Source organism: Globicephala melas, chromosome 3 (assembly GCF_963455315.2).
Source record: "Globicephala melas chromosome 3, mGloMel1.2, whole genome shotgun sequence".
Classification (NCBI taxonomy): domain Eukaryota; kingdom Metazoa; phylum Chordata; class Mammalia; order Artiodactyla; family Delphinidae; genus Globicephala; species Globicephala melas.
This window is the reverse complement of record NC_083316.1, coordinates 162,942,703-162,966,914: the sequence shown is the minus strand read 5'-3', so window position 1 is coordinate 162,966,914 and position 24,212 is coordinate 162,942,703. Positions and strand designations below refer to the sequence as shown.

The 24,212-nt window shown below is 51.8% G+C and overlaps 1 protein-coding gene across 1 annotated transcript in view; it reads right to left on the bottom strand.

The window, feature by feature from the left end:
• The window catches only part of TECR (trans-2,3-enoyl-CoA reductase), a 28,247-nt gene extending 10,250 nt beyond the window's left edge, over positions 1-17,997 (bottom strand). The window contains exon 1 of the mRNA XM_030879835.2: positions 17,833-17,997. Coding sequence (XP_030735695.1) covers positions 17,833-17,847 — 15 coding nt within the window. The 5' untranslated portion in view covers positions 17,848-17,997. The remainder of the gene's footprint in view (positions 1-17,832) is intronic.
• Between the last annotated feature and the right edge of the window lie 6,215 nt (positions 17,998-24,212).

Sequence of the window (24,212 nt, the reverse complement as noted above, 5' to 3'; positions counted from 1 at the left end):
CGCTGCTCACGCAGCAGTAAACTCCTGAGCCCACACCCCCACCACACGCCGGCCTCTGGGGCTGCACCCCCAGCCAGCGCGCCCCGCAGAGGCCCCCACGCAGTGAGGGTGCAGTACAGCGCACCCTGCCTAGAGCAGGCTCGCTGGGACCCCACGGGGTCCGCCTGCCAGAAAAGGGCTCTTCAACCGGGATGCCTTGTGCTGGGCAGCCTGGCACAACCCAGTGAGTGCCTGCAGGGGAGTGTGGGCTCCGGTGGGTGACATCTCCCGAGGCGGGGGCACAAGAGGCCTAGCTGAGGGTACAAGCCCTGCTCAGTGCAGCCTAGAACTCCAGGCAAAGATGCAGAGGGCCCAACAGGTCCGTCAGCCGGCCGACCCGGGCACTCTCGGCCCCCAGAGCGCCCACACGGGGCACGAGAGGACGGAGGCCTGGCCTTGAGCAGCACATGCCAGACTGGCTCAGCCGCTTCACAAATGCAGAGTCTTGAGCATGTTCACCTACACTCCGCGGCTCAGCACTTTCAGCTCCCTCTCCCTTCCACTTTCCAGAAATATCGAAGTCACACTACTCTTGCCAGGGCAGCTGAGAAGACCTGCCAGGACGCCAGCACAGGCCACACCTGCTCGGCCAGAAATACCTCCTTCCCCAGTGGCCTCACTCATGACCCCATTTCTCCTGGGGGGACTGCACAGCCTCCCTGAGGTGCCACAGTGGTTGGGGGGTGGGGGAATGTTGCCCAGGGGAGAAGGGGCAAGAGAGAGACTGACCACCCACTCCCAGGTCCTCAACCAGCCGGCTCCTGCCTCCCACCCCTGGTAGCCAGAGGAGAAGTGGCAGGGTCTGAATGCCAATGTCCCTAGGCTCTGGGATCCGGGGCCAGGAGAAGCTGGCAGAGCCCCAGGCAGCCCAGTAGCATCCAGCCTTGAAAGACATTCTTCGGGTGCTCGGGTGCCCCGGCTGGTTGCTGTGACCACAGGAGGCCCAAGATGAAGGAGATGCTGGGCCAACACAGCAGGACTCTGGGTCTTGGGCCTGAGAGGGCCATGCTCTTTGACCAGCTGTTTGCTGGTGCCCACAGCCCACACACCTCCCTGGGCAGTTACCGGCCTCTGGGGCCTCCAGGGGGCGCTGTCCTGGACAGAGCTGGGCTGCAAGGGCCTATTCCATTGGAAGTGCCGTCACTAGTATCGTCTATCAGATGCTTACTTTGGGCCAAGAACTGTGCTAAGACCTTTACCTGCACAACTCACCTAGCCTCACCTGCGCCTGTAAGCTAAGGACTGTGACCCCAGTTAGGTGGCTCAGAAAACCAGGGCTCGGAAACCAGGGGGCCCTTGCCCAAGGCACGTAGCCCAAGGAAGTACCAGAGCCAGCACCGACCCCGCCTACCTGGGCCCAAAGTCTCTCACTGCTCAGCGTCACAAAGCAATACCTCCTCCACTCTGGAGAACAGGGCCAAATGCTAACAGAAAACAAGCAGGAACAAACCCTGGACCCAGTTATCTGGAAGGCAGCCCCCTCCTCCCTGCTTCCCTGCTGACATTACGACTCCAGCACACCTAGTCTCCAGAGGTCTGGACAATGCAGAACATGTCACCTCCACAAGGAGCGCCCTTGAGAGGCTGAGCCTGCTTGCCCCCGGGCCCCAGCCTCCCTTGGCCCCAGCAGAGTCAGGCCATACCAAGGGCGAAAGGCCTGTCACCCCGATACCACCCAGAGGGGCTCAGGCAAGATTAGCAGCTCTCTCGACACTTCCTGCATGGTTTCCTGCCCCAGGCTAAAGCCACCAATGAGCCTGGAAAACCAGTGCCATAGGGGTGGGGGGGCTCCCCCAACACTGAGCGAGAGGCGGTGCTGCAGAGGCCAAAGTCAGACCAACCTCCCTGCCTGAGCCCTGTCTTCTCCATCTGGTAAATGGGAATGTTTGTAAGAGGACCTGACAGAGATGATTCCTGTGGCGGATGTGGCTAAGAACCCCGCCTAGTGGTCCTGAACCCTGCCTGCTTATGAAACCCACCGGAAGAGCCCTGGCCTGGACAACTCAGACAAGGAGATCGGGATCTCTGATGGAGGGCCAGGCATCCACAGCTTCAAAAGCTCCCAGGTGACAGATGGAGGCGGCCAACTCAACCCGGACTGCCTTCCTCAAACAGGGTCCTGCCCTTTCGATGATGCCCAAAACCCTTACCACAGCTGACGGACACTGACTGACGTGCCCTCCCAGACCCTTCCAGCGGAGCCTCAGCCAACCCCCTTGGTCGCTCTGTACCCCGTCCCTGCTCCCTTCCCCAGCACCAGCCAGCAGGGTGCCAGCAGCCAGCCTCCCCCAGCTCATGCTGGCCTGCTAGGTTTGCATTGTCACCCCACTTTACAGACGAGGCAGCCAAGGCTCAGGAGCCCCGAGGACACATGAGTTACAAGCTCCAGGGGCAGGGCCCTGCCTGCTTTTGCTCCTTAGAACTGAACGCTCTTCCTCCAGGGCTGCCCCCTAGCCCCAGACCCCCGGAAGATGGCCCAGATCTGCACCCCTGCACCCCTGGCCGGGTCAAGGTTGGTGACCACATCCGGTCTCTCTCCATCTCTGGGCAGGAAGGCACTGTCAAAGCTGGAAGAGGTGGTGAGGCTGAGCTCTGCGGACACAGGCTGACCGGAGCGGCAGAAGGCGCTCATCCAGGCCGACCTACGCGCCCAGCACGCCCAGCCCAGGTTGCAGCAGGCAGGTCAGTCTACACCGGGGGAGTGCCGCTTGCATGGGACCCAGGTGGCCAGCCTTCTACCCGCAGCAGCAGCTACCACCTCCTGCACGCTCACAACGTGCAGGCAGGGAGGCAAGTCCTCGACACAAATTATCTCCTTTCCTATGAATCCCCTTCTCCAGGTGAGGACACTGAGGCTCACTCATTCACTGCATAAACAGTGACTGAATACCTGCTACATGCCAGGCACTGGGAAGGACTCTGGGGGTTCGGCCCTGGAAGGAGAGAAAAAAAATCCTTGCCCATCACTTTCACAGGGAACAAAGACAATAAAATAGTCACACACGATATGTGCCATGGGAAAAACAAATCAGGAAAAGGGGACAGGGAGGGACAGGTGAAGGGAGCTGGCAGCTTCGTGTAAAGTGGTCAAGAAAGGCCTCCCTCGGGCTTCCCTGGTGGCGCAGTGGCTGGGAGTCCGCCTGCCGATGCAGGGGACATGGGTTCGTGCCCCGGTCCGGGAGGATCCCACATGCCGCGGAGCGGCTGGGCCCGTGAGCCATGGCCGCTGAGCCTGCGCGTCCGGAGCCTGTGCTCCGCAACGGGAGAGACCACAACAGTGAGAGGCCCGCGTACCGCAAAAAAAAAAAAAAAAAAGAAAGGCCTCCCTGAGGGGATGTTGAGCCAAGCCCTGAAGGCAGTTAATTAAGGAAAGGGCAGTTGAGAGATCTGAGAGCATGTAGGCAGAGGAATGGCCTGTGCAAAGGCCCTGAGGTGCAGCATGCTTGGTGTGCTCAAGCAACAGAGCCGAGGCCCCTGTGGCTGGGGGCAGGGTGGGTAGGAAGAAAGAAGGAGGTGAGGGCAGGGAGGTGATGGGTCATACAGGGTCTCCTGGGCCAGGTGAGGACTGTGGCTTCTACTCTGAGTGAGGTGGGAGCCACAGAGGGTTCTGGGCAGAGGAGGGATGTGACCTGGCTTGGGTTCTTAAAGGATCCCTCTGGACTATAGGGGAATAAGGATGGAAGCAGGAACACCAATAACAAGTTATCAAGATAGGGGCTTCCCTGGTGGCACAGTGGTTGAGAATCCACCTGTCAATGCAGAAGACACGGGTTCGAGCCCTGGTCTGGGACGATCCCACATGCCACGGAGCAACTAAGCCCGTGCGCCACAACTACTGAAGCCTGCGCTCCTAGAGCCCGTGCTCCGCAACAAGAGAAGCCACCACAATGAGAAGCCCGTGCACTGCAACGAAGAGTAGCCCCCACTCGCCGCAACTAGAGAAAAGCCCGCACACAGCAACGAAGACCCAACGCAGCCATAAATAAATAAATAAATTTATTTATTTATTTTAGAAAGAGACGTTATCAAGATAAAGGATGGCTTAGACCAAGGGGTCAGCAAACTGTGGCCTACAGGCCCAATCTGGGCCACCACCTGTTTTTGTACAAGCTAAGATGGTTTTTACATTTTTAAACAGTTGGAAAAAATCGGAAGCCTATTTTATGGCACATGGGAATCATACAGAATTCAAATTTCAGCACCCACAAACAAAGTTGCATTGGAACACGGTCACGCTCGCTGGTTGACGTATTGTCTAGGGCTGCTTTTGTGACAGCGGCAGAGTTGAGAAGCTGTCACAGAGATTGTATGGCCTGCAAAGCCTAAGATATTCATCATGTGGCCCTTCACGGGTAAAGCCTGCCAGTCCCTGGCCCGGGCCGGGTGATGGCAGCAGTACCGATAAGAAGTGGTTGTATGCCACATGTATTCTGAAGGCAGAGGTACAGGACTTGCTGACTGCTGGACATGAGGTGTGAGGGAAAGAGCTGAGTCAAACAGCCGGGGGCCTGGTGACGAGAAGACTGGAACTGCCATTCACCGGCAGGGGTTGGGGGGCAGCACAGGTTGGTGGTGGGGAATCCAGCCTCAGTTTTGGACAATGTTGAGTCTGAAATGCCCATTGAACATTCCCAAAGAGATCCAGCTCACTGAAAAACACCACCCCTCCTCCCTGGGGTCACATGAAAACATCTGTAAGCGAGCAAACTCAGCACTCTTCGAACGCTTTTTGGTCATGTATCCCTAAAATAATTTTGCAAATTGCATGTCCCCCCCCCAAAAAAAAGATTCTTAAGTTGACACCTAATATTTTGTGGGGTTTTTTTGTTGTTGTTTTTTTTGCGGTACGCGGGCCTCTCACTGTTGTGGCCTCTCCCGTTGCGGAGCACAGGCTCCGGACGCGCAGTCTCAGCGGCCACGGCTCACGGGCCCAGCCGCTCCGCGGCACGTGGGATCCTCCCGGACCGGGGCACGAACCCGTGTCCCCTGCATCGGCAGGCGGACTCTCAACCACTGCGCCACCAGGGAAGCCCGACACCTAATATTTTTTACCTGAGCTTGAATAGTTGCAAAAGATGTCACTTCTGGCCAACTGCAGATATTGGAAATTTTATGCCAACATTTACGGGGCTCTGTTAAATCTCACCAGAGTCTAAATACTTGAGTAATATCATACCTACCATCATTTCCTTTAAAAGGAAAGAGCTATACACAAGCTCTTTAATATTTGCTCCTTTTTTGCCTTGAAGTTGAATTCTGTTCCTGTTCCCCTCCCCCATGGAATTGCGTCCAAATACACGCTTGTGACTGAAGGTTATTACTCAGCATCCTACCTATTCCTCAAATTGAAATTAAATTTCTTAAAAACATTTTCAGGACCTAAGGCTCTACGTGTAAAGAGAACATCCTTCAGGATGAGTTATCATTACGATATCTGCTAAACATACATCATAAACATAAATCATAAATCATCGACAACTGTGACTAAACATTAACCATAAACAGTAAGCTATTGGCACTGCCTCTCTCAGTGGGATGGAAGCGCCCTTTTTCGCAATTAGTTCATGTAGCCAAGGCGAATATTTCTTATTGCTAGAATGAGCTACAGCTTTTATTCTGACATTTCTTTATTTTCTTTTTTTTAAAGTAAACACTAAGAAACCCAGTTCACATAAATAAGCAGATGAGGATGGACAGAGTTTTGTTAAAGCAAAAAAAAAAAAAAAATCCCAATTCTGGGAACTCCTTCCCAGTTACTGGCCCAAAGTCTCACAGTGATCTAGTATCAAAAATATCTGTAAGGATCTTCCAGCTGACTAGCCCATTAGGCACCACTCCACTGTTTTTCTGAAAGCAGTGACTTGGGACCTGGTCCCCAAGGCCTGGTGTTGCTTACTTGCTCACCCCCATGCAGGTCCCCAAGAGCATACAGCGTGGCAGGCATTACCCAGTCAGGGTGGGAGACCCAGACCCCACCTCCCAGTCCAGTCTCAGGCCCAGGCGCCGCCCGTCTTCCAAGGCTCTACATGGCCCAGAGGAGCTCTGAGTAAGCCCATCAGACCTTCTAGTACATAAGCCAGAGGGCTCTACCCAAGGATGGCTGCGGCCACCTACTGCAGGGCAATCCTGTTCCCTGTGCTCCTCGGAGACGCCGGGCCCAGGCCCGGGAACTCACAGAGCCCTGGAAACAGTGTCCGGTGCCCAAGGAGAGCTAGGACGTGCTTGCTACACAGAGACCTGCAAAGGACTCAACCACATGTGGAGGTCATCTGGAACCCCCCCAAGAGCCTTTTCTGCTGACTGAGAAGTTCCTGTTCTTCATCTGCTGAGCAAACCGAGCCCTTGATATGCCAGGCCTGTGCTAGGGGGCTGGGCTCGATGATGAACAGCAAGACCTAGGTGTGACAGCAGCATGCTGGGCGGTGATCCAGGTGCTGGGATACAATAGCCAAGCCCCCCCTCCCCCGACTGGGCCTGCTCACGCTCAAGGGGAACATGGGCAAAGAATCTGTTATGTAACATGAGGTCAGGGTGTACCAGTTGCTGGAAGAAAAGAGCTGGGCAGGGAGCCCAGAGGGCCACAGGAGGTGGTCAGGAAAGGCCTCTCTAAGGAAATGCGATTTGAGCCAGCGTGAGGCTCCCGGAGGAAAGTGCAAAAGGCCTGAGGCAGCACAGAGCTCGGCAGGGCTCAGGAACATCAAAAGACTGGAGCACAGCGTACTTGAGGGCACGCAGCTGTGGAGGAAGCTGGAGTGGAGGCCAAGACAAGTACTTTGGGTTTGAGCGTCCAGGGATGGGAAGTTGCTGGAATGCCACAACCTGGTCTGGTTTGAGAAGGAGCCCTCTCGCTGCTGAGGACAAACATGGAAGCAGAGACGGCAGGCCTGAGACCCTGATGGCTTTGATTAGAGCATGAAGGTGGCAAGCAGTGAAAAAGACACCCTAATTCCTAGATCTAAAGTGCCACTGATTTAAAACAAGCTGCCATTTGTGGGTGGGGGGGGGACGACACATATGTCAACATAAAATAAATAGGTAGAGGGACTTCCCTGGTGGTGCAGTGGTTAAGAATCTGCCCGCCAATGCAGGGGACACGGGTTCAATCCCTGGTCTGGGAAGATCCCACATGCCGCAGAGAAACTAAGCCCGTGCGCCACAACTACTGAGCCTGAGCTCTAGAGCTCGTGAGCCACAACTACTGAGCCCACGTGCCGCAACTACTGAAGCCCACGTGCCTAGAGCCCTTGTTCCGCAACAAGAGAAGCCACCACAATGAGAAGCCCGCACACTGCAACAAAGAGTAGCCCCCGCTCACGGCCACTAGAGAAAGCCCGCGCGCAGCAACGAAGACCCAATGCAGACAAAAATAAATAAATTTTAAATAAATAGGTAGACACAAATCGTAAGATGTATCCCAACTTAAGGAACATGAAAATGCCAAAGGGAAAAAAATGCATGCACGTCTTGGGACAAAGAGAGGAGAGTAGTAACAAGTGAAAGAGGATTTTGGCAGAGGAAGGCAGGGTTTCTGGAATATTTAACAGGCCTAGCAACGTCTATAAAGGGTAAGGTAGTTTAAGAGAAAATACTCCGCTGCAGCTGTTGAGAGAGGGGTGTAGGAGGCACCTTGGTTGTCTCCACAAGCCAAGGCCCTCCGAGCCTCTCCCAGCCCCACAGGTCTCAGCTCGCTCGGCTCTACTGGCTCTGGCAGAGACAGGGAAGTGAAGTAAGGGGAAATGAGTCCCGGCATCTTCACAAAGACACCCTTCCCCGTGCTTTCTTCACGGGGAAGAAAGGGAAAGCACCCTTCCCTGTGCTTTCTCCTGGTGCAGGTTTCCAGGCCCAGCTGGAGAGACTGGAAATGGTACCATCCAGGGGCCCCAGGTGAGCCAGGATGTGGTGTTCAGAATGTGCACAGTTCCCGGGCCCGCTTCTCAGATGGCGCCTGGATGAGCCTGGCGGGAGATATTACTGGGGCCTGTCGGTCGTGGTCGGCGCTTCCTGCAGGATCCCCATCTCATCCTTACATGAAAACTCAGAGTTCAAGTAACTCTGGGTCAAAAATGGGGGGGAAAAAGTGGCCAAATTCCAAAGTACCGAAAGATGAGCAGAAGCCCACACTAACGCACCAGAGCTACACATGCTCACGGCCAAACCCATGGGTTCCAGGGAACGGCCAGGCACCCCAAAAGCGTGAGGCACCCTCCTGGGACCCTCCTGCTCGTTGGGTTGCGGTGCCTTTTGTGCGGGCACCGACGATGTGCCTAACCGACTGCGTGAGCCCGCCCTGCCTGTATGTGTAGGTCTCTTAACAGGCAAACACACAGTCACTAGATCCACGTCAGGGTGACAGAGGAGAACCTCACACAAACAGCTATCAGAAGGTGCTACGTGCTACGCGGAGAACCGAAACAGGAGGGCTGACAAGTGTGGCCTGGGTGGGTCAGAGGGAGCCCTTCAGAGGAGGTGACATTCGAGCTGAGACCTGAATGACAGGATTCGCTGACAGGACGAGGACAGCCACCTCTCCAGAAACTGTCCCAGCACTGGGATTTCCCCGGCCTCAACCCCAGCCCGTCCTCTGTGGATCCCCCCTCCAGCCAGGAGATTCCGTGAGACTTGATTCTCTGCAGTGGAGAGGATTCAACAATACACTGTTTCAGACTCTACGTATCTCCCCAAGAATTCTGCTATTACCCTCACGCACAAAGAGACATGCTCCCTCAACCCCACCTCCTGAGAAGCGTCAATTCGGCAACTCCCCCAACCCACCCTTCTCCTTCTGAGTTAGCTTCTTGAGGTGTCCTGGGAGACAGCTTCTCCTCACAAGACTGCGAGCTGCAGCTCTTGGACCCCCTCAAGTTCAGCCTGCTTCCTGCTGCTCTGTAAAGCCCCAAATGCTAGGGTTAAACTGCCCTCCCCGCCCACTTGAGAGATCCACTCCCACCCTGAGGACAGGCACCGTTCCCTCGGGCCCAGTTCCCTCACAACCGCCATTGTCCCCAGCCAGTGCTCCCTGGTCCTTTTAAAGAGGGAAAAAAAAGAATTCAGAAGGCCCTGGGAGATGGCACAAACCCTGCAGTCTCCCGGGCTGCCTGAATGGCCCATGACTTCTGCTTACATAAGAGCCTGGTTCGAGCAGGGACAGGACTGTGCCAGCCTGCCAATCCCCACGAGCTACTGAGAGGCCCTTTATCCCCCAGATGGCTGGGAGACGCTCGTGGCCCATCTCTAAGGAACCGTGGGACTGGGCGTGGGGGGTGGGGTGGGGGGGTGAGCCCCAAACACCACCCACAGCGCCCTTGTCTGTAATGAGAACTCTCCCTCATGTTTACATAACACACACCATAGTGGGAGGGCCCCCCCCCCAAGGACTTAGCAATAAACTGCCCTCTGAAAGTTAAACTTTTAGGTAAAATCAACAGGAAAAAGAAACTTCCATCACCGTTGGGACAAAGTCCACAGGTGTCTGGGTGTCTACAAAGGCTTGCCTGGCCAGCCTCATCTCTAGACGTGGGACAACCACGGAGTCTGGCCTCCAGGCCTCTGCACAAGCTGTTCTCATCCCTTCCCAGAAGACCTCCTCTTTCAGGTCTCAGCTTAGATGAAGACACCCTGAGGGGAGAGGCTGTGGTTCGTTCAGCCCAGTATTCCTGGCGTATGACAGGTATACAGGAAAAAAAAAATATATATATATATATATATATATGTTGGAAGGAATGAACTAATAAATAGACGATGGACCGGAAAAAGGTGAGCAGAGTCCACCACGGAGGAGTGTCCAGACCAGCAGAACCTGCCAGCGACCTGTGCAACAATGACGGGCAGGCCCACGTGCAGTCTTGGAGGCTCCCGTCTCAGCATGCCCAGGTTCCAGAAGGAGGTGGACAACAGGGAACAAGACACTTGTGGCCAGGGTGGACCCAGGGCTTACGACCACCCCGTAAAGCCAACTTCCCTAGGTTGGGACCACTAAGGACAGGTCGCACGGGGCCACCTGAGCCCAACACATGCAACACTGGACTCACCCAGGTCCCTGCAGCAGGCCCCCACTCACCCTTCTACTACTCCCTGTGAGCCTGACCGCAGGGAGAAGACGCATTCATCTACCCATTCGGAAGCTGCAGGAACAAGACACCAAGAGCCCCTGCCCTCAGGGAGCTCAGAATCTGTCAGGGTAGAAAGACCATCAAGTTCCCAAATGAAAACACAACCACAGCCCAAGGAGGGCCAGAGGAGAGGAACAAAGTGCAGGGGTCACACTCCAGACAGGATGGTCAGGGAAGGCCTCTCTGAAAGACGCTGAAGCTGGGCTCTCAATAACAAGAAGGGAGCAGGGACGTCCCTTGTGGTCCAGTGGTTGAGAATCCGCCTTCCAATGCAGGGGGCGCGGGTTCGATCCTTGGTCAGGGAACTAAGATCCCGCATGCCACGGGGCAACTAAGCCTGCATGCCGCAACTACTGAGCCCGCACACTCTGGAGCCCATGTGCCACAACTAGAGAGAAGCGCACTCACTGCAATGAAGAGCCCGCGCACCGCAATGGAAGATCCCACGTGCCACAAATAAGACCCAGTGCAGCCAAAAATAATAAATAAATATATTTTTTTAAAAAGACAAAAAAACAAGAAGGGAGCAGGCATGGGAAAAAACAGAGGGAAGATCATTTCTGGCTGAGGGAAGAGCCTATGCACAGGGCAGGGATGTGGATGTAGATGTTTGAGACAAAAGCAGTACACCAATGAGTGAGCAGAGCAGGGGGTAGAGGAGGACCAGAAGACTCTGAGGGGAGTGTTTTCAGGCGGGGAGTGCTAAGATCCTCCGCGCTACACGGGAGAGACCCTCTGGCTGCTGCTGGGTGGGGAACACAGCCAGGAGGGGCAAGAACAGAAGTGGTGCACTTGTGGGTACGAAGGCTGTGACAGGCACCAGAAGACCAGGCCCACTGTGAGCACCTGCCTCTTGGAATGGTTCTTTGTCACCAAAGTTAAAAAGTGGGTTCTGGGGAGTTCCCTGGTGGCCTAGTGATTAGGATTCGGCACTCTCACTGCGGAGGCCCGGGTTCAATCTCTGGTTGAGGAACCATCCCGCACGCTGCGCAGCACAGCCAAAATACAGAAAAGAAAAAGGTGGGTTCTGACTGGGCTTTGACCTCACTGAGGGTCGTCCCATAGAGGAGGACGGAGCAGATCATCCCAAAATGTGACTTTAGTGTACGTGATGGTATATCAGAAAGGATCTTTGGCATCTGGGCTTCTTCCTCCATCTTCTGGGCATACTGTTTAGCAAGAATCCATCTCCATGGGCCTTGTTCACTGACAAGTCATGATGCGTTCAAAACAGGCCACATGCAGGGCTTCCCTTGTGGCTCAGGGGTTAAGAATCCACCTGCCAATGCACAGGACACAGGTTTGAGCCCTGGTCCAAGAAGATCCCACATGCCGCGGAGCAAATAAGCCCATGCACCACAACTACTGAGCCTGCGCTCTAGAGCCCGCGAGCCACAACTACTGAGCCTGTGCTCCACAACTACCGAAGCCCATGCGCCTAGAGCCCGTGTTCTGCAACAAGAGAAGCCACCACAATGAGAAGCCCACGCACCGCAACAAAGAGTAGCCCCAATTAGAGGAAGCCCGCACGCAGCAATGAAGACCCAACGCAGCCAAAAATAAAATAAATTAATTAATTTAAAAAATTTTTTAAAAAAAGGACACATGCAGAAAGCATTTCAGGTGGCATCACTATGCAGATCTGTCTTTATCCACCTAACCATTTATCCTTATCCGCCTAATGATTTATCCCTTGACTATGGGCCAGGAAGCGTGCTGGGCACTTCACTCTCCTCAGTGGCCCTCCGAGATAGGTGTCTTTATCCTGGCTTCATGGATGAGAAAACTGAACTGTCCCGAGACAGTTAAGAAACCGTCCCGAGAGCAGACCCAGTGGCTTGCAAAGGCCACGGCCACTCGGCCACACATCATTCCTTCCTCAGGGCATGAATGCCTGGGCCAACCCACAGTGAAGCCCACTTTGAATCTAGTAGAACCCAGGCTCTGCCGCTCACTAGCTGTGTGACCTGGGGTACATCTCTTCACTCCTCTGGGCCCTGGTTTCCCCATCTGTCAAATAGGGATAAGAGGACTTTCCCTGGTGGTGCAGTGGTTAAGAATCCGCCTGCCAATGCAGGGGACACCGGTTCGATCCCTGGTCTGGGAAGATCCCACATGCCAGGGAGCAACTAAGCCTGTGCGCCACAACTACTGAAGCCTGCGCTCTAGAGCCTGCGAGCCACGACTACTGAGCCCGCGTGCCTAGAGCCTGTGCCCCGCAACAAGAGAAGCCACCGCAATGAGAAGCCTGCGCGCCGAAACGAAGAGCAGCCCCCGCTCGCCGCAACTAGAGAAAGCCCGCGCGCAGCAAGAAGACCCAATGCAGCCAAAAATAAATTTAAAATTAAAAAAAAAATAGGGATAAGAATAGTACCAACTTCATAGTTTACTGTGAGGGGTAAATGAGTTAGTTGATAAAAAGCACTTAGAGGGCTTCCCTGGTGGCGCAGTGGTTGAGAGTCCGCCTGCCGATGCAGGGGACACGGGTTCGTGCCCCGGTTCGGGAAGGTCCCACATGCTGCGGAGCGGCTGGGCCTGTGAGCCGTGGCCACTGAGCCTGCACGTCCGGAGCCTGTGCTCCGCAACGGGAGAGGCAAAGCACTTAGAGTGAGCACTGTATCAGTAGTGACTTTCATCATGATGCTCTGGCTGTGCCCAGGTTATTAAAACATCCTCAGCTGCCACTGTCGATATCAGCAAGAGGGTGTTAAGACCTCACCTGAACTTGACCAACCAGCCCAAGGTCTCGGGCTTTTCTCATCCTTATCCAGCCAAGACTGTCAGTGAAAGTACAGGGTTTCCCAAACAAACTCAACTGCGTTAACAAGACAGGTAGTCTTTGGGGAGCACAGTCCCCACCCCTCCACGCAGGGCTGTCAACCCTCCACCTTTTTCACTCCGCAGGAACCAGTTATTCAAGAGGCTCCGCTAGGCTCAGGGTTCCCCGTCCGCACCCCAGTGCCCCACCAGTGGGCTCTAACAGCTGCCCTGCCCTGCACCTGCCCAGCCACACCCAGCACTCAGCTTCTCCCGCCCACCTCCTCCACCCAGGCCCCGCCACTGGAGTCAGGCAAACCGGAGGCCAAGGTCCAGCTCCACTGCTTCCTGGCTCTGAGACCTTGAGCAACTTAACCGACTTCTCTGAGCCTCAGTTTCCTTACCTGTAAAGTAGAAGTTAACACTGGTGCCCACCGGATCAGGTGTTCACAGGACTCAATAAACTCTGGTCGCTGTTATTACCAGCACTGCCAGCATCACCAGCAATGCCGCGGCTCTGGCTCTTCTACGGATGAGGAATCAGACAGACCTGGGTCTGGATCCTGTCTCCACTATGCTGTAATCTTGGACAAGTTCCTTCACCATTCTGAGCCTCTGCTTCTTTATCCACAAAACGAAGAGACGAGGCGTACCCACCTCTCAGGGTTTTTGGAAGGACGTGAGAAGTGTGCCCTGTCGCTGATATTATTATCCAGCAACAAAAAGTAACCCAGAAAGAGGGGGATCATAACTGGGCTCCCATCCTGCCTGCAAACGCAAAATCAATCCCAAAAGCGTTTTCTGAAGGACTGTTGGATGCAGCCTGCAGAAAGGTGTGAGTGAGAGATCAAGCAAGTCCCATCTCAGAGCACAACACTTTCCTACAAACAGGCACCAAATTTAAGTGCAAAAGTCAGAGACCAGCATATTAAAACAGCGCTTGATGGCCAAAAGAACCCACATTATCCCTCACCTTCTACTTCAGAAGGACACAAGAATTCAGAAGAAAAAAGTATAGGAAACAACAGACACTTAGGATGCCACCTCCCAGGTTAAACAGATATTTATATTTTACTCTATTTACATCAGATTCCCTTAAAAAAAAAAATAGCTGAAACCTTCCCTATGCCTTTTCCTCCCCCTCCATCTCTACCAAAGCAACGGTTCCTCTAACTACTGTGTAATTCCCATACATTTCTCATCTCATATTACAATTTATCCTTTAATTAGGTATATGTCCATAAACAACACACATAAGTCTCATTTGGCATGTTTTTTAAATTTATAAAATCTTTTGCTATTTGCTTTTCTTCCACTCTACAGGATGTTCGGAGATTTATTAAAGGACCAGGAAATCAAACTAGATTGTTTTTCATATAATGGAATCGTGCACAACAGTTAAAATAAATGAACCAGAGCTACATGTAGCACCTCTCCTTTTATGCATACCCCTTGAGGATATATTTCCAGCAAATTCATAATGTTCTTTATTGCTGGCCTTTGCTGTCACAATTAAACAGATTTTGCTCCAAGGAGCTCAGAGAGATTAAGTAACCTGCGCTGGGTCACAATTATTTAGTGAGTGGCAGTGCCAGGCCTGTCCAAAGCCCATGCACCTATGGCGCCATTACACATGAGTCTACGTTCTCCTTAATCTTCACCTTCCACCCAGTTTTCCGGCTCTAAACAATTGCCTCTTGACCAGAACTCTTGCTTCCAGAACTTTCGCGTACTTACTCCTGTGGAGAAAACTGAAGCAAGAACCGTATTGGTCGAGGATTATTCACAAGATGAGAACCAATAGAGCTACCTTTTTTTTGGGGGGGAGGGGGTGGAAGATCCTAAATGGGGCAGTGGGGACCCCGCGAGGATGAGGCTGCCTTGCCTCCGGGAACCCAGCTGTGGGAACTGGGCAGTGACCTGGGCCCAAGAAGGCTGAGAGGGACTGATCATTCCAGGAATTAACAGACTCACAAGATATAGCAACTATTTTTGAGCTGCCACTGGGATCATCACTTTGACCTCTCATCTGCAATGGCAAAACAAAATTAAAAAAAAAAAAAATCCTATAGCCTCGGATAAGCAGTTCCCTTATCGACGTTGCTCTGATCCCAAGACAATCCCAAGGCCTGCTCTGCCTTCCGAGGAACTGCTTCAGCCAAAGCCCGAGAGTCACCTGTTCTACCTGCTTTGTCTCAGTTAGGCCACTGAAGGGACACATCGTCCTCTCAAGACCATAGAAGGGAGAATGGCAGTGTCAGCAAACTGTCATCACAGCAGCAGCCCATCTCCCCGCCGGCTGGAACCCTACCTGCCAAAAACATCAGATATCAACCCTCACTAACTCACTGTGTCACTGAGCAAGTCCTGTACCTTTCTGAGCAGCATCTCTATCGCTTGTAAATTACACGTCATAATCTCCAAGGTCTCTCTCAGAGTCAAAAAGGTCTTTCTGGTGGGTGTTAATCACTCAGTGGATAGGGGGTCGCTTGGGGGTGGAAGGATGGACTTAGTCCCCAACAGAAATACATTCTTTGCTATGGATAATTGACAGCTTTTTCTCAAACTGTTAAATGTGAGGGAAAGAATCTCTGCTATTTTTATTAGTCTGCAACAAACATCCAGCGCTGATCGGCCTTAACACAACATTGTAAAACAACTATACCCCAATAATAATTTTTAAAAGAAAAAGCTGATCGGCATGCCGTGCAAACTGGGCTGGGAGACCACTGCTCCTCCTGTACGGAAACTCTGTAGCTATGACCTCAGTGCTTACTGGGCAAATGTTAGCAGAGAATGATAACAGAGAACACAGCAAATTAACAATTTTATTTTCTTTCTCCAAGGTCACTTTGAACAGTGGGTTTGAAGCCCCTCCCTCCTTCTGGGAGGGAAAGGGTTTGAGTAAAGTAGAGCATGTCCTCCAGTCCAAGCCATGGGCCTCAGGCTGTGCCCAGCTTCCCGGAACAAAAGTGCCCACCCCAAGGGTCCTCTGGGGCCTACTTTATCTGCCTGCCAACTAGCAAAACTAACTCCATTTTGTAAAAGACCACACGTATCTTCCATCGTGCATCTTTCAAAGTGAATGTGGCTTTTTCTCCAGGGTTGCACAGAGGTTTTGAGAGGGAAAACTGTATTAGGAGAACTTTATTAGAAGAACTTCAATCTATAATCATAAAGTTGAATGAAGCATGAGATTATTGAATCCTACCTCCTCATTTCTGAGCCATGTCAAAAATGACTAAGGACTTCTGGGTTAAAGGTTTCAAAATATTCTGGGTAAATTACCGCCAAAAGTAATAATAGTAGTAGTAGTAGTAGTAGTAGTAGTAAAAGGGGTGGGCAGAAACAGTGGTATTCCACTGGTGAATAAAAGCAAGAAATCTCTCCTTGTACTTACATGAGCCACCTAACATGATCAAATTCACAGAGGCAGAAAGTAGAATGACAGTTGCCAGAGGCTGGGCAGAGAAGAGAAAGGGGGTTAGTGTTTAACGAGTACAGAGTTTCAGTTATGCAAGATGAAAAGAACAGAGTTCTGGAGATGGATGGTGGTGATGGCTGCACAACAATGTGAATGTACTTAATGCCACTGAACTGTACTTTTAAAAATGGTTAAGGCAGGGCTTCCCTGGTAGCGCAGTGGTTGAGAGTCCGCCTGCTGATGCAGGGGACACGAGTTCGTGCCCTGGTCCGGGAAGATCCCACATGCCGCGGAGCGGCTGGGCCCGTGAGCCATGGCCGCTGAGCCTGCGCGTCCGAAGACTGTGCTCCGCAATGGGAGAGGCCACAACAGTGAGAGGCCCGCGTACCGCAAAAAAAAAAAAATGGTTAAGGTAAATTTTATGTGTATTTTACCACAATTTCTTTAATTGGGGAAGGGAAAAAAAACAACCAAGAAACCTCTCAACCCGCTCATTTTCATTTGGGGACCAGCATGGCATAGTGGTTAGCAACTGAGACTCTGGAGTCCTGAGTTTCTCTCTCTGTTCTGCATTTACTAGCTCAGGACCTTTGAGCAAGTCATCTGACATCTCTGAGACTGTTTCTCCATCTACAAAAACAAGAATAATTAATAGTCTCCTACCTCACAGGGGTGTGAAGATAAGAAAACAACGTAACAGAATCTCACGAGCACAAAAGTAAGCACTCTTCAAATTATCCTTATTAATTTAATAATAAATTAGTTTATTATTTAATGTTACTTATAAGGCAGCAATAATTAATTAAATTATTAACATTATATTATCAGCTAGGTCGGTAAGTGCATCAGAACACTTCGTTTTAAGGGAAAGAGGCCCGAGTTAGAAGTCAGAAGACCTAGACTTCAAGACTGGTTATGGGTGTGAGATTTCTCCTCGGTGACACGCAGAGGTTGACTGAGATGATCTCTTATATTAACAGAAAACAAAGATCAGCTTTGCTGGTCGGCGGGAGCCAGCACTGGAGCTACACCTTCTCCGCCTAAGCCGCTCAGAGAGACGTCCCGGGCGAGGAAGGGATCCAAAGATCAAGCCTCTCTGGGCTGATTGCAAAGCCCCTTCCAAAGCCCGAAGCAGAGGCAGGGTGCAAGGTTTGTGCAAGACACCCTCAGACTGCAAGCAAGGGTTTCACACCCTCGCTCCTCCCCTGCCAAAGTCTGCAACTCATCCCGCGGGGGGAGCTACAAGGAACCTGTAAGCTTCCCAGGTCCTGCAGAGACCCCAAGAAAAGGCAACCCCAAAACAGCCTGGGTTGCAGAATTAGAAGTACCTCCCCCGCATATGCGCACTGCTATTTACGAGTGGCCCCGGGGCACAACGCGCGCCTACTGCGCCTGCGCCTTCCGGCTCGGCACAGGGAGAGAAAGGGGGGGGGTTCCCGTTGTCTCACGAAGAAAAAAATGGGTCTGCGGCGGTCGCTCGGCCCCCGTTTCTTCGTTTCTTACCTCAGAGTGCTTCATGGCTCCCTCACACGGCGGCTACTGCTCCTGCTGCTGCAGCTACCTGCGCGCAACTCTGCAAGGGCTACCTCACACGCTCACGACCTCCCCGCGAGACTAACCGCGGCTCCGCGTCCGCCCCGCTCCTCCCTGCCGCGCGCGCCCCTCTAGCCAATCAGCGCACGGGGCGCCCACTTCGCCCTCGCCCAGCAGGGCAGGTCCGAACGAGAAATAGCCGCTCTCGCCACGGGGCTAGCCAATCAGCTTGCAAGACCCACCGAGGGGGCGGAGCGCGGGCAAGAGGGAGGGGAGTCGGTAGAAAGAAGGGGCTTGGCTACCCACCAATCAAAGGGGGCCTCGGCGCCGCGAGCCCCCCCAGCCCCGCCCCTTGGTGGCGTCGCTGTGGAAACCAAGGGAAGCGAAGGTTACTGCAAGGCGTGGGGGAGGGAGCTAGCAGTTGAGTGACGTAGAAGGCAGCGTTCGCGTGGTGGGCAGCTCGACTGGATGAATTCCGAGGTGGGCGGCCCCCGGGGGATACCGGGGAGCAACGGGAGAGGGATGGGGGTTGGAGGCATGGGCTGGGGCACCTGGATGGAGAGGCCTTTCTGGCTAGGGGACCCGTATCTGTCATGAATGGGAGGAAAGGAAAGGGGAAATGGGTGGTGAAAAGCCTTCTGGAACCGCCCCCAACCTGTAACCATTCTGGGGCTGTCTTCACTCCCTTTTCAATGCAAGCCCCCGCCCCACCTTCCTCGACTCGAGGGGCACGGAGGCCACATTTGTCTCTACCTGCACGGGCCAGTATGGTCACCGCTGGCCACATGTGTCTAGTGAGCCCTTGAAATGTGGCTAGTCAAAACTGAGATGTGCTGTAAACATAAAACACAAACCGATTTCAAAGACTTAGTACGAAAAGGAAAATGTAAAAAAAAAAACAAAAAACCTCATTAATCACCTTTTATGTTGATTACACGTTGAAATGATGTTATTTTGGATATACTGGATTCAAATACATTATTAAAATTAAATTCCCCTGTTTCTTTTTACTTCTTTAATGTGCCTGTTGGAACATTTAAAATCAAACACAGCTGGCGGTTGTGCCTCTCACACTAGCTCTACTGGACAGTGCTGGTTTGGGGTCATGCCATGCTTTTGTTCCATTGATTGTCATTGGGAGGCTGGTTTCCACCACACACACACACACACACACACACACACATGCACACTTAAGACAGGACCTGGCACACTCCCTCACCTTATCTACTTTCTCCTGATTCCAGACCCTGCCCCTGAGCCTTCATCAACTGTTGAACCCTTCAGAATTCAGAGGCCTGGCATCAGGGACATGGTGAGAAGTCCTCAACGATAGATCTCTGATTCACAGGAGAGCAGGGCAGGGAGAAGGTGAGTCAATGCTCGCACTTAGTCATCCAGGTTAGGCTCTAGAGACTTCTGAAGCTACAGCTTATGGGGACCCCTGTCTCCAAGTAAAGGAAGCTAAGGCTGTGGTCTTCAGAAATTCATTACCTTTTTCATCGGACCTATCTGGGCAAAACAGATGAAAACATAGTGTTTTATACTTGTACTTTCTCTTGTACAGATCTCTTCCTGTTAGCAGTTGTGGGGCTCACAGTATCTTGAGATCCTTTATGTACCGACAGGCCTCATTCCCTGGCCTCATGGAGGGGGATGGGGGACTACTCGCTCAGAGGCCACAAGTTTAAATCGTACGAAGTTGAGTTACTTGAGGTGTCTACTTCTGAGATGCTGAGGGGGCAGGGTTGAACCCCTAAAACCCAGCCATGTTTTGCTACTTTGCCAGTTCTGCCAATTTCCAGCTTCTCCAATGTGGTCTGAGTAAGCATGTCTTCCCTATCACTGCGTTCCAGCTAGGCAAGGCGTCTGGTGTCCAAATAGATGTCATTTTTGGAGATTCCACACACATTCCTACAGACTCAGAACATTCTGGAATTTCCCTTTCGAGGCTGCTTCCCTGAGCCCTGAACTCACTCAACAGGCACCAAATAATTTTGTGAACCTACTATGCTGTGTGCCAGCCGAGGCATAAAAATAATTTCCGTCCCTCTCCTCACCTACAAGAAATGCATAGAAAGGCATGATCCAGCCTGCAAAGAAGTCCTTTGTTTTTGATGGGTATTACAGGTGTGAGGACCCCTTGTTGGCCTCACCTGGCTTCCAGTAATCAGTCTGCCAGCAGAAACCAAATCTACCCTCAGAATGAAGACTGGCCACTTTGTTCAAGCCATTCATGACACTGTACCACAGCTCTGACTATACCTGTTGGTAGGGACAGCTAGATTGTCCAGCACAGTGGCTGATTCATAATGGTGACAAGTAAATACATTTGGTATTTGCTGAGTCAAATGTGATAAGTCCCTTAGAGCAGTTTCCAAAGGGGAAATTCTATTTCCCACATGCAAGTAAGATAAGATCTTGATTCTTCCAGGAACCTGGCTTGGCTTGTTTTTGGGTGTGTGATCAAGCTGATTCAGAGCTGTGTGAGGGAAGGTAAAGCCTATAGCAGACAAGCCAGGGCTGGTTAGCAACTTTCCACTGTGTCAGGAGCCCCAGAGAGAGGTTTCCCAAGTTCTATCTTGTCTGCCTTTTTAATTTTTATTTTTAAGTCCATGGGATTTATTTTCTTTCTTCTTATTGACGTATAATTTACATACAGTAAAATTCACCTTTTTTAGTGTACAGTTCTGAATAAATACAGACATGTAACCACCACCACAGTCAAGATACAGAACATTTCCATCATCCCCCCAAATTCCCCTGTATCCCTTTGCAGCAGATCCCAGCCCCTGGCAACCACTGATCCAATTTCTGCATCAATACTCTTGCCTTTTCCAGAGGTCCTTTAAAATGGAATCACACAGTAAATAGACTTTTGAATCTGGCTTCTTTCATTAACATAATGCATTTGAGGTTCCTCTGCATTGTTTCCTGTGTCAGTAGCTCAGTTTTTTTTATGGCCGAATAGTATTCCATCATGTTGCCAGATCACAGTTTATTCATTCACCCACTGAAGGATATTTAGGTTTTAATGGCTGTTGGTAATGACAAATAAAGCCTTGATAACCATTTGCTCATGGGTTTTTATGTGAACATAGGTTTTTATTTCACATGGGTATTCCACCAGGGGAAGATTGTTAGCTTGTATGGCTGTAATGCTTTTGAAGTTCTTTTTCGTGAAGAGAAGAGTTGAAAAAAATGGCGATGCTTTTTTAAAAAAAATTAAGTCTTTATCATCATCTGAATCACATCTTAACATAAGCTGAGTGCTTACCATAAATACTCAGTATGCTACACAGTTTACACGTCAGCATTTTATTCACTGGGTGACCTCAGGCAAGTCACATGACCTCTCAGAGCCTCAGTTTCCCTACCGGTAAAACAGAGGTAATGATAGTCCAAACTCATAGGATTATTGTCAGGATTAAATGAGTTAATACAGATCAAGTGCTTGGAACCGGCTTGACACAGAGTAGGACCATGTCAGTGTTAGCTATTATTATGATGTTCATTTCCTGGCCCCTCTCAAATTCATCCACATAGCAACCCTGGGAGGTAAGATCTACCCTTATCCCATTTTATGGAGGACATACCTAGCAATTCGAGAGGTAGAGCAAGTTGTGCAAGATCACACAGGCAGTAAATAAGTAAATAGTGGGTCCAGGATTTCAACGGAGGCTGACCGACTCCAGACTCACCTGCTTAGTTCTTTTTATTTTTTAATTTATTTTTGGCTGTGTTGGGTCTTCGTTGCTGCGCGCGGGCTTTCTCTGGTTGCAGTGAGCGGGGGCTGCTTTTTGTTGCGGTGCGCGGGCTTCTCATTGCGGTGGCTTCTCTTGTTGCGGTGCGCGGGCTCTAGGGCATGCAGGCTTCAGTAGTTGTGACTCGTGGGCTCTAAGAGCGCAGGCTCAGTAGTAGTAGTTGCTCCGTGGCATGTGGGAGCTTCCTGGACCAGGGATCGAACCTGTGTCCCCTGCATTGGCAGGTGGATTCTCAACCATCGCGCCACCAGGGAAGTCCTGCTTAGTTCTTACATTAGGGTTCTATTGGATACCAAAGAAACAGAACCAGTAGGATATATGTGTTTGTGAGTGTGTCTGTGTATTAAGAGATTTATTTCAGGCATTGGCTCACACGATTGTGGGGGCTGGCAAGGCAAGTCTGAAATCTGTAGGGCAGACCAGCAGGCTGGAAACTCTTGGCCAGGAATTGATGCTTCATCCTCAGGGAAACCTCAGTATTTGCTTTTAAGGCCTTTGGCAGTGAGAGCGCAGAACCCTAACCACTGCACCGCCAGGGAATTCCCTCAGTTTGCTTTTGAAGCCTTTCAACTGATTGGATGAGGTCCACCCACAATACCAATGGTCATCTCCTGTACTTAGAGTCAACTGATTATAGATGTTAACCTAACCACATCTACAAAACACCTTCACAGCAGCACTTAGTGTTTAATTGAATAACTGGGTACAACTGCCTGGCCAAGTCGATGCATACAACTACCCATCACATCTTCTCTTCTTCTCTGAGTTGAGAGCTCAAACCTGTGCTGAGATTTCTGCAGAGGCCACTTTTCCAATAACATTCCAAAGTGCCCAGTGAGTGTCCAGGTCAAAGAATCATAGCCATAAGAAGAGATGTTGAGTTTTTGTTTTTTTCTTTTGGGGGGGGTTGAACAATTAAAACTTCCTGAACATGACCCAGGCTCGCTCAAGGAAGGGAGAGTTCCCAGCTCTCAGGTTGCCCCTAAACACAAGGACACCCTTCACATGATGTTTTTGGCCCACTCAGGGCTATGTGAAGACCCTTGGAGGCTGCCACATCTGTTAACTCTTAAATTTATAAGTGTGAGGAAATCCACAAGCTCTGAGTTTTTCCCCATGGTGACTCTCCCGCTATCTGTTTATGTAGCTTTTAAAAAAATCAAACTCTCTCCCCTCCACGATTGGTTCAGGAACCCTGCAGTGCTGTGCCTCTGGGCACCCAGCCCAGACTCATCCTCCCAGGTCAGCTGGTGTGTGTCCTAGTCCAGAGTCCTAACTGACACGGTTACCCTGGGGTCGGGGTGGCCAGGGATGGCCGGAATCCCCCTGCTAGACAGCAGGGGAAGGCCATGGCATCTTTCTCAGGAGTTCCAGCCTGCACAAGGGCAGTAGCTACCAGAAGCTTTTTGCCAGGAAGCAGGTGGCTCAGCAGCCCACCATTCAACCAGATGGCTACTCACCCCTTTGACAGCACTTCCTCTAGGCCAGGCCTGTCCTGGGCACTTCACAAATGTTGAATCAACGTCAACTTCAAAGCCCTATGAGGCAGGTACAACTACTACCCCCATTGTACAGATAAGGAAGCTAAAGGCCCTGGAAGGCTCAGTAACCAGCCCAAGATCACACAGCCAGGAAGAGCTGGAACCAAGAATGAAACCGGGCTGTCTGGCTCCAGAGCCAGTGTCACACCGCCCAGACCTCCCAAGCAGTTCTTCCAGGAAACTCTCCCCTTCACAGGGCACCACCACCTACCCACCCCTCTTCCCTTCTCAGGTGGTACCCCTTTCTGAGCCTTCTTACCCCTTCAGCCCTGCCCTTGACCACAGACACCCGAGACTCTCAGAGCCGAAAGGGATCATGTTGCCCACAGATGAGGAAACAGAGGTCTTGAGAGGTGTATGACACGCCCATGTCTCCCCCAAATCATAAAGGTAGTGGGGAGGGGAAAAAGAAGGTGTATTAAAAACAGCCAGGAATATTTACGAAGCGTCGGTTCCAGACACGTTTCTGCCACTAGAGACCCAGCACTGACAAGACCCAGTCCTTGCCCTCGTGGTGGTCGCAGGCTGGGAGAAGGGTGACATTTAGCATGAAAACCAAGGAACAGGGTAATTTCAAATTTCAGTGGCAGGGGTTCTTGAGAATACGGTAAACTGAAAGACTTAAGGAGCTGGACTGAGAAGACCTCTCCAGGGAGATGAACTTTGGTCCCGGGTGCTCACCTCGCTTTACAGGGTACTGTATAGGTGAGGACAGGGGCAGTACCGGGGCTCCCAAGTGCATTCTACCCACAGCCGGTAGAAGAAGGCGGGTGGATAATTTTAGTCCCAGAAGCAGGGTGGGTGTCTGGGGCAATGAAAGATTAGGTAACTCCCCCGCCCCGAGACTCCTGGCAGGAACTGATTCCCACGCCCTGTGAGATAAGAGCAGGCACGTTTGCTTCTGCTACGGAAGGGGCGGGGCCTTCTCCGACCCCGCCCCTTCCCGGAGCAGCGCGTCGTAACCTATTGACCCAGGCAGGGGGCGGGCTGCGCGGCCGGCCGGGTCGTCAGGAGCAGTAAAGCAAAATCTCTATTGGTTCCCGCGGGG